The 10,098-nt window shown below is 50.0% G+C and overlaps 2 protein-coding genes across 4 annotated transcripts in view; both read right to left on the bottom strand.

The window, feature by feature from the left end:
* Myo1c (myosin IC) overlaps positions 1–3,756 on the bottom strand; it is a 25,151-nt gene extending 21,395 nt beyond the window's left edge. Inside the window, exon 1 of the mRNA XM_015501026.1 lies at positions 3,482–3,756. Coding sequence (XP_015356512.1) covers positions 3,482–3,556 — 75 coding nt within the window. The 5' untranslated portion in view covers positions 3,557–3,756. The remainder of the gene's footprint in view (positions 1–3,481) is intronic.
* A 1,718-nt stretch (positions 3,757–5,474) lies between these two features.
* Positions 5,475–10,098, bottom strand: part of Inpp5k (inositol polyphosphate-5-phosphatase K) — a 21,182-nt gene continuing 16,558 nt past the window's right edge. For all 3 annotated transcript variants that reach the window (XM_048793203.1, XM_015501023.2, XM_048793201.1), the window contains 5 exons: positions 8,947–9,133; positions 7,823–7,960; positions 7,484–7,567; positions 7,158–7,262; positions 5,475–6,964 (listed from right to left, as the gene is read on the bottom strand). In XM_048793203.1, the coding sequence (XP_048649160.1) occupies positions 6,884–6,964; positions 7,158–7,262; positions 7,484–7,567; positions 7,823–7,960; positions 8,947–9,133 (595 nt within the window). In that variant the 3' untranslated portion in view covers positions 5,475–6,883. The remainder of the gene's footprint in view (positions 6,965–7,157; positions 7,263–7,483; positions 7,568–7,822; positions 7,961–8,946; positions 9,134–10,098) is intronic.

Below are 10,098 nucleotides of genomic sequence, written 5' to 3'. Positions count from 1 at the left end.
CCGAAGCGAGCCACAGCCCTGGCAACCCCCACGGGCCTGCTCCGCCTCTCTGGGCAGAAGCGTGAGTCCAGAGGAAGGGTAGGGAAGTGAAGAAGCTAGGGTGTGGGAGATGCCGCGACTAAGGCGACAGAGCCAGGCTCTTTCTGCGTCCTTAGCACGTTCTTATTTACCCACTTCATGAGGTCTATATTATTTCATTTTAGGGGGAAACTGAGGCTGGGTAAGTGAAGTGACTTGTTCAATGTCTCTAGACTTGTAAAGGAGCAGGATTGGAACCTGGGAACCCGAACACTCTACTTCTGAAGGGCTGCCCTAATGCCCACATTGTTTACAGGGATACCCTGCCAGGTTGTGACTTTCCTCAGGTGCCCTTGTCAGTGTCATGTGACTTTATTGATGTGTAGACCATAGGGGTGGCAGCTATGGCCCCCAAAGCATGGCTCTGGGCCTATGGGCTGGCAGCAGGCTGGGGTGCATCTGTGGTCTGAGTGTCCCAGGATTTATTTTTCAAAGGCATCTCTGGATCTCCTCCCTCCTGGGGAGGTGTTTGTCATCACAGGGGATAGAGCCAACAGGAGACCTAGGTCAACAAATACACTTTAGCTAGTGTAGGCCAGGTACTTCCAAGCCTGACCTCGGTGGAAATGGGGGAGAGTGGGCAGCTGCAAATGTTCCCCCTGTCCACTCGGGCTGCCTTGAGGAGCCCCAAACTTATATCCATTGAGGCAGCCTTATGGCCTCTTGGGGTAGTGGAAAGACAACTACAGCCTGTCTCACTAGCAGCTTGGTGCTGGGCACAGAGAAGGCACTAAATTTAGATATATAAATATAAATAAATTTAGGGCTGGGGATGTGGCTCAAGCGGTAGCGCGCTCGCCTGGCATGCGTTTAGCCCTGGTTCGATCCTCAACACCATATACAAACAAAGATGTTGTGTCCCCCGAAAACTAAAAGATAAATATTAACTGTCTCTCTTAAAAAAAAAAAAAAAAAGAATCCCTGCCACTGTGAATTCTGTCTCTGCAACTGTGAGATTCTAATTTAAAATATATATATATGGGCTGGGGATGTGTCTCAAGCAGTAGCGCCCTCGCCTGGCATGCGTGCGGCCCGGGTTCGATCCTCAGCACCACGTACAAACAAAGATGTTGTGTCCGCCGAAAACTAAAAAAATAAATATCAAAAAATTCTCTCTTAAAAAAATTAAAAAAATATATATATATAAATTTAGATATATAAATATAAATCTTCAATCTAGGCCTAGGCTGCTCCACCAAGGACTGTTCCAGGCTTCAGGAAACTGTTGTGAGGGGAAATAAGAAGAAGATAGGGACATTAGGGATCTACTCTGATTGCTCCAAGGACAATGTAGCTCCAGAACCAGGTATTTGTCCTGCCAGATATCTCTGCCTGGGGGTCCAGCCAAAGTGAACAGAGCACCTTGCCCCTAACAGAGTGCTGATCATCAGGACCTGGTATTAAACCCTTGGTCTCCTCTCTCACTCTTCCTTGCATTAGTTACATTCTGCTGAAACCTCATTCTGCTCCTCTATGACTGCTTCTGTTCTGGACCAAGATAGCAGCTTCTTAACTGATCTCCCTGCCTTCCTCTCACCAATCCACTTTCTCATAGTAGCCTGTGCTATTTACAAATGCACATCTGACAATTAACATCTCATATTAATGGAGTGAAGGTTTATAGGGCACCCCACCACGAGCCAAGCCTGTTCTTCACACCAACTTCAAGTCCCAGCATATGAATTTCTGAGGTCACCACTGTCCTTAGTTTACCCTACTGTTCCTGCATTCCTGTGTGACTGCAGTCCCTTCCCTCTCTGCCTCCCCTACCACTTCACACAGCCAGGAGGAGCTGCTGTTGCCCTGCCAGCCATCAGCCACACGTGGCTTTCTAAGCTGTGCCTTTGCACCTGCAGCTTCCTTGGCCCAGTACACTCTGCCTCACCACCTCACTGACTCTTAGTCATCCTTGAAGACAGCTCAGGTATCACCTCCAGAACCCCTTCCTGACTTCCCCCAACACAGCCCTCTCCTTATTGCATTCAGCACTAATCGTCTGTTTCCTTTTCCAGTCTCTTCCAGGAGACTGCTCCAGTTCTAGACACACTCAGCCAGGCACCCAATTGGGATTCAATAAGCCCCTCGTGGGCGCCCGAATGAATGAATGAATCTCAGAACCCAGCAGTGTGAGTGAGGGGTCCAAGCGTTCGGAGTTGAATAAAGCCACGGGTCACCCATTCACTCTTTCATTCATCTTTTAAGCCCCCCACTCGCCACACTCACCAGCCGGCACAAACGGTCACGGGCGCTGCTAGCCCAGAGGAGGCGGTGGACGGGAAGGGGCGGGGCTGGGGTGACTTCTCCGGAACCCAGAGGCAGAGAAGGCTACGGGAGAGGCCCGAAGGGCGCCCTAGGTGCCCGGGTCCCGCGACCAAAGTCGCTCTTCCCCGCCTTCACACTATCCGCAAGTAATTTTAAGTCCACACCAAGCTGAGTCCCGGCGCCTCCGGACCCTGGGACCAGCAAGTGCCAGGCCGAGCGGATCTTAAGTCTCAACCCGGCCAGAGACCCCAGCCTCCCTCATCGCATCTGTGGGCCAGCGCCCGCACATTCCCCCAACTCACTAGCTAGCGGAGACCTTCCGGGGCCACCCACGCGGCCGCTACCCGCCCCATGCCTTGNTGTTTGTATATGGTGTTGAGGATCGAACCAGGGCTAAACGCATGCCAGGCGAGCGCGCCCTCGGGCCCCGCCCCACCCTAGCTGGCCCTGGCCTAAGTAAGCTGGCCCTAGCCCGCATCCACTGAGGCTTGGTGCCGCACTCCTCAAACAAGCTCGCAGGATGAGGCGCGTCTCAGTCACAAGCGCACATGCTCACACCCTACTCGGGCAGAAGATCCCGCTCCAACTGCAGTGCTGGGTGGCAGGGTGCGTCCGCCCCTTCTCATGCTAAAGGCCCTTTACATCCCAAGAGCAAACCAGACGCTCCTTTGCGTGCTTGGCTAGGGCAGTACTTCCCCCATTTCTAACTACCTCTTCTGCCTTCACCCATTTCCCCTTCCATCCTATTTGCCTTGAATCCCGCAGTCCTAGTTCCGCGGTCCGGGCGGGAAAGGGGAGGCATTAATCCTACTACGCACCAGTTTACTTGCACTACTCCTTTGACCTCAGGGTAGCACCCTCAGCTGCTTGTTATGCCCAGTTCATAGTCCAGCCTACTGAGGTACAGGGAACTGGAAGAAGTATGCAAACTCAGATCTCTGCTTTGAAAAATCCTGCTTCTGGTGGCCCCTAATACTTTATCCCCTGCTTTCACTCACTCCTTTTCCAGTTTCTTAACCACCAAGGATCAGAACCCATCCTTACTGGTCATGTCTTTCCTTGGGGCGTGCTTAAGAGAACTAGCCCGGCCCAGGGGAGCCACTGCCACCCTTCCTCCCAGCCCAGAGCATCCCAATCTTACAAGCTTGCATGGTCTGTGGGGATGAACCACGCGGATGATCTCCCCCGTGGGTATCAGCTCCACTTGCAGTGCCATTCTGCTTTGTGGAAAGCCAGTGTGCTGATCGCTGAGCCGGGGCTGAGAAGATCGGCCTGCTTGCCTACTGGTGCTGGCCGATCCGAGGCCAGGAATCTACACTCTCACGCTGGGATGACCACTTGGTTCTGCTTCAACTCCAGCCCCAAGGGATATGGCTGGTCCAGCTCCTCAGGACACAGCTGGAGCAGTCCAGTCCAGGTCTGATTGAGAGGCCTGTTGGCCAGGAAGGTTGGGGCAGGAAGAGGAGGGGCTGAACCATGGAGGAAATGCCTGTTGTCCCAGGTAACCAGAGGAGCTGATGCAGTCACCCATGGGGGACCCTGAGCCTGTCCGGGTCAAAGGGTGGGAGGCCTTTCCCCTTTCTCCCAGCAGCTCCTTGGCTGGACTTCTCCCATTACCCACTCTCTGGTATTAGCTGGAAAGCCCAGTGACCACTCCCCCCAACTAGGAGCTATTTCACCTAAGCCAAGAGGATTGCTTGATCCCTTAGTAGGCACTGCCCCTCCTGCATGTCCCTACAACTTGGCTTTCTCTTGAGAGCAACAGATAAGCCACTTTTGTTTTTCAGATGGGGTCTTGCTCTGTTAGCCTAGGCTGCACAAGCTTGACTGCTTCCCTGCACCCCCTCCCTCCAACTGGGGACCTTAACCCAGGGCTTCACTTAACTATGCTCAACCACTGACCTTCAGCCCCAATCCCAGCATCTCTTACTCCTAGGCTCAAGTGAGCCTTCTGATTTAGCTTTCTGAGTAACTAAGATATGAGACTACACAGTGCATCCCTGTGCCTGGCATCACTGTGCCCGGCTACCCCTCAAGTTTTATTAGAGGCAGGGCTGGCCATCCTGGGCCCAAGGGGCAAGAGGGCACTGTGGACAGGCTCCTGTCCTATCCTCCTCTGTCACCGAAACAGGTAACATTGGGAGGTTAGTTCCTGGGTTCCTAGGATATGTGCAAATTCTAGCGGTTTGCTTCTTACTCTTCCACTGTACCCCCTGCCCCCAGTGTTCCTGTTTTTCTATCTTTATTGTTGCTAAATCACAGCTGACACTTTCCTGGCCTGGGACTGGACCCTCCAGGCTCCAGCCATTCCTTATAGGAAGTGATAATGGGGAAGTGGATGGGGGAAACAGTTTCCAGAGGCAGAGGTTGGCAAGGGAGGGGCTGGTATGCACTGGGCTTGTGCTGACACCAACAGCCCCAGGCAGGGATCTTCCCTAGGCACTTTCCCTTTACCTCCCCACAGCTTCCCACACTCAGGAAAGGCCTGCAAAGCTTCCTTCCTTCCTCTGGGAAGCACATCTATCTAGGGCAGGCTCATCCCTGGTGGTCACACAAAGGCCCTTATCAGCCATGGAGCCAGAAGCAGAGACCCAGCAAACACCAAGTCTCACATATTTCCTGTTTCCACCCAGAGGGTCAGGGGTGGGCCCAGAGCAGCCATATCCTGACTGGAGCCAAGAGGAGGGAGAGCAATCCCCTTCCCTTTTCCGCCTTTCAATCACATGTTGGCCAGACCCATTCCAGTCGAGCGTGGGGGGGGGGGCAGCTTTTCAAAAGGAGGCCAGAACTGGAAAATATGAAGGGGAGAGTGAGCAGGTGAAGAACAGGAGGCCCTGGAGTCAGTTCCAGGGTTATATGAATTTGAATGGGTAGGTGAATATACTGCTTTCTTTTTTGGCAACTGCCCTCTCACAATAATCTTGTGAACAAGTTCCCCATTTGTATTTTACTGACATCTGAGACTCTTATGTGGATAGGGTAGGGTAGGACTGAATATGGAACACTGATTCAAACCCAGATGTTTAGATCTCATTCTTGTATTTCTGGTCCACTCCCCCCATCATCAAGGAATCACACGTGTTTAAAGCGACATTTCTTATTATCCTCCAATAGAACAGACAGAACATGGCTCATTAGAAGCTGGGGAACAATTTTTAATCACATGGCTCCCGGGGTAGAGTATAGAATGTAGAACAACTGGAATGACTATCTCAGGTTATAGGATGGATGTTACAGTCATAGAGCAAACTTCCTGAGGTATCTTCTGGGAGAACTATTGAATCACCAGCAGCAGAAGGCATTTGGCAGGAGTGGGAATAAGCTATGTCCACATGGCACCTGGAGAATGTTCCCTGAAGCACTTGGGTCAGGTCCTCCGAAAAAAAAAATCTTTTTTTTTTTTTTTTAATAGTACTGGAGATTGAACTTAGGGGCACTTAACCACTGAGACACATCCCCAGACCTTTTTATGTTTTTTATTTTGGGACAGGGTCTAAGTTACCGAGGACCTCACTAAGCTGCTGAGGCTAGCTCTGAACTCACAATCCTTCTGCCTCGGGCTTCTAATTCACTGTGATTACAGGCTTGAGCCACCATCCCTTGACTACAGAATGTCTCAACCCCAGCTCTCCCTTGAAGCTCTCTGCCTGCTTCCAATTCTAGGTTCCAGAGGGTCCAGACAGAGAAGCATTTTCTTGCTCAGGACTCATGACAAGATGAGCTTGATCTGTCAAGGATCACCCTGGAAATCTGTAGCTTCAGCTCCTTTGCCACCTGTCAATCTTTCATAAGAAGGTAAATGAGGCCATGGGCCTAACCCGCCTGCAGGAGCAAACCTAGGGTCTAACAATTCTCTCTGTTCAAGCCCTGGTGTTTTCTGGGCCAGACTCCACCATGCAGGGGGTAGATTGTGCTGGTAGGAGGACCCTCACTGGACCCATTTACAACCACTACATAAGAGCCTGAGTAGAGGGGACCCTCCATACTCTCTATTTAGTCATACTTCTTCTACTGAAAGCAGGGATCCCAGATCCTCTGATCATCTCCCAAAGGGACAAGCTATGAGATGTCATGACTTCTGAAACTCAATGTTACTTTTGCCAACCAATCTATGGAGCCTGCACAAATGGAAGCATCTCCTCCTCCCAGGCTACCTGAGACCCAAGATTGTGTGACAAGAATGCAGGTCTGTGCCAGATAGGGCATGTGCCTGGCAAGTCTGTTTGGATGGGACTGGATTTGTGGGAAATCAAGAAATGAGATGCAGGCTGGAGGATCCTTCTTCTATCCGGTGGACTGTCTCCAAGTCTTTGCTATTGACAAACTAGTTGGTTTCACTCACATCTCAGCAACAAAAACCTGTATTTAAGTGCTAATACTAGAGCTCTGGCCTGGAGAGAACAAGTCTGGCTAGAACTCACTTTGGGAGGTGGATAGGTGGAGGATACTTGGTTGGCTGAGGCTCAGGGGTTGGGCCCGGTTCACAGCACCCCTGGCAGTGGTAAGGCAGAGCTGGCTGCCAGCTCAAGCCTCCACCCTGGATTCACTCACTCCCATCTTGGCTCAGAACTTGCTGGGTCTCACCCAACGGTTCCTCCTCCTTCAAAAAGAAGCGAAGTGGAATCTGTAGGGATAAAACAGATGGCAAAAAATGGAATTCAGGCCTTCCTCCATACCTTGCCATCATTTTCACTCCCTAATGGAGGCAGCCCCACAGGATTAGGTTGGCTCCTGGGCCAATGGCCTCTGGGAACCCAACGATAGGCTCAAATCCTTTCTAATAATACCTTTTCCTTTCCTCCACCAGCAGCTCTTACCTTGAAGGGTTTGCTTATCCCCACCACAGAATTCAGATTGTTGCTATAATAACAGAGAAGAAACTGATCCTCAGTCTCAGGGATATTGCTGATGTTCATGTACACCTGAAGGGAATGATGGATAGAAATGGTCAGTTCTAGGGCGCTTCCCAGCCCTTACGGGTAATTTATCCAGCACTCTGTTCTTTCCAGAAGGCAGGACTGTTTAGACAAGCCCACCTGCTGAAAATGTACCTGGTTGTTGCATACAATGTGTCAAAATGCATTCTACTATAATGTATAACGAATTAGAACAAATTTTTAAAAATCGTAAATAAAAAATATACCTGGTTGAGGTTGTCACTGAAGGAGATCTGGTTGTCCCTGGCCCAGACATAGGACACGTAGTCATTAACATGGCGCATCCCCACCTATGGGGGAGGGAATTGGGTAGTCAGTAGTTGGGAAGGACATAGGACCTATAGAAAGGGAAGATGAGTCTCACTGATTGGGGGAAGATGGTCTTGCCATTATACTATCTTTCTTCCTTTCTTCCCTGCTAGCCCTTAGGACCTGTGAGATGGAAGACTAAGTTCTTCAGTGTCTCTGCTCAGTTCCCATGAGCCATCAGGAAGGATAGACCAGTGGCTATGGCTGGTAGGCTCCCCAATTTGCCCACACATCACCTTATATAGTCCAATCCAGTCCCAGGAGCTGCTGTGGAAGTTGGGGGTTGAGGAGTAGCTGACCAACATGTCGTTCTCCATGGTGCACAAGCCATCAGGCATCATGGTGATCAGTGGGACAGTCATCAACGGTTTCAGCTACAACAGGGAGGAGAAGCAGGTTGAAATTCAGTAACACTATTCCCTCCTCTAAGGCAACTGTTCCTCACTGTGCCCTTCCAATGCAGTACAGGGAGCAGGGATACCAGAGCGGGAGCGGGTGGGCACAGAATTTTGTTAAGTCTGTCCCAGCAGCAGAAGATCAAAGAAGGTGAGGTTTGGATTTTGGAGTTAGACCTGAGGTTGAATTTGGCTTTCCTGCTTACTAATGGTGTGAATGTAGGGCCAAAAAGAAAGGGCCAAAAACTTGTGTGAGAAAGGGCCAAAAACTTGTCAGGGGAGTAGCTGGCCCTGCCAAGCAGAATGGGGTTGAGTGCCAGATGGGCGACACAAGGTGCCCAGTGCTAAGGGTGAAAGTGGAGGGAGAAGGGGATTTGCTGAGAGGTTTAAGAAAGAAGTCGGGCAGCTGTTCTCAGGCCTCCAAAGGTTCTGACCTAGAGGCCCAAACCCAATTTTGAGGCAGGGATGCTCTGATAAGAAAAGCTATTAAAACATGGAAGGGCACAATGATGTAGGAAAAAGAAACCAACATGAAAGCTTGAAGGCTGAGAGGGCAGCCAGCAGCTTGGAGGTCAGCACTGTCTTGGTTGTTTGTGAGATGGCAAGATACAGGGATGGAGGGAGTTCCTTCTGCAACTTGATCCAGATAGGTTTAAGACAAATAAAGGAAGTCCTACTTCACACAGTAGGTAATAAGCATAATGGAACTCATTAGTCCCAAGGGAGAGTACCAAGAGGAAACAGAAACCTATTCACAAAGGGCTTGAACATGTTTTTGACAGACAGAGCCATCAACGGCTCTGAAGAAGAGCTAGGATACCTGACCTGGGAGGGAGGGCAATCATGTCCTCCTACAGGTCTCCCCTGGGGGATTAGCTGACATTAGAATCCAGGCCTAGAGGGTTTGGGGATGTGGCCCAGCACAGTTTCTCCTCTATTGAGTGTAGGGCAGTCCAAGGGTTCACCTCTAAGTCAAAGGTGCCAGTGACAGGCTTATGGTCACTGATGCTGTACATCATGTGGCTGACGTAGCTCTTCAGAGATAGGGAGAAGTGAGTGACTGGCACATTGGGGGTAAAGGGTCTGGTCTGGGGTTGCCGTTTCAGCCTCCACAGAATGCGGTCAGTCCATGCAGGCTTGCGTCTTTTCTCACTGGAGGTGGAGAAGAATGGGAAGAGAAGAAAGGATTGGCATGACAAAAGGAATATGCTTCCACAAGCTTGCTGGAGCCCCTAACTTCAAGGTCTACCACAGGCCACAAGACCCCTTAGCCATGGACCCTCTGAATAGGCCACTTTTTTACGAATCAGATTGTGACTCAGAAACATTCCATTTCTTTTTCTGTTTGTTTTGTTTTTTGGTACAGGGGATTGAATCCAGGGAAGCTTAACCACTGAGCCACATCCCCAGCCTTTTTTCTATTTTTATTTAGAGACAGGGTCTCACTGAGTTGCTTAGGGCCTTGTTAATTGCTGAGGCTTTGAACTTGCAATCCTCTTATCCCAGCCTTCTAAGCCACTGGGATTACCGGTGTGTACCACCATGCCCAGCAAAAACATTCCATTTCAAAGGTTTGCTTCTTTCCTCAACAAAAGCAGCAGAAGATCAAAGAAGGTGAGGTTTGGATTTTGGAGTTAGACCTAAGGTTGAATTTGGCTTCCCTGCTTACTAATGGTGTGAATGTAGGAAAGAGAAGCATTTGGGGAATGCTAACTAGATGCCTATAATCAATATCATTATCATTCACCATTTGTAATTTCCCCAAACATTTAGTAAATGGTAGAGCCAGGACTCAAGGCTCCAGGCAGCATGTCCACAGAGTACATTCTCTTCACCACTAACTCACCCCTCTTAGGCCTCAGCTTCCTCATCTGCAAAATGGAAATAATAGTTGTTACCTCACAAGGTTGCTAAGATAATTAAATGACTGAAAGTGCATAAAATGTTTAGCACAATATTTGGTACAAAATAAATTCTCCACAACTTTGGCTAAAGCAGGAGGACTGCAAGTTTAAGGCCAGCCTCAGCAACTTAGCAAGATCTGTCTCAAATTTAAAAAAAAAGTGGTGGGGATGTGGCTCAGTGGGAGAGTGCCCCTGGGTTCAGTCCCCTGTACC

Source organism: Marmota marmota, unplaced genomic scaffold (genome assembly GCF_001458135.2).
Source record: "Marmota marmota marmota unplaced genomic scaffold, marMar, whole genome shotgun sequence".
NCBI classification, from domain to species: domain Eukaryota; kingdom Metazoa; phylum Chordata; class Mammalia; order Rodentia; family Sciuridae; genus Marmota; species Marmota marmota.
This window is presented reverse-complemented; position numbering and strand designations above follow the sequence as displayed.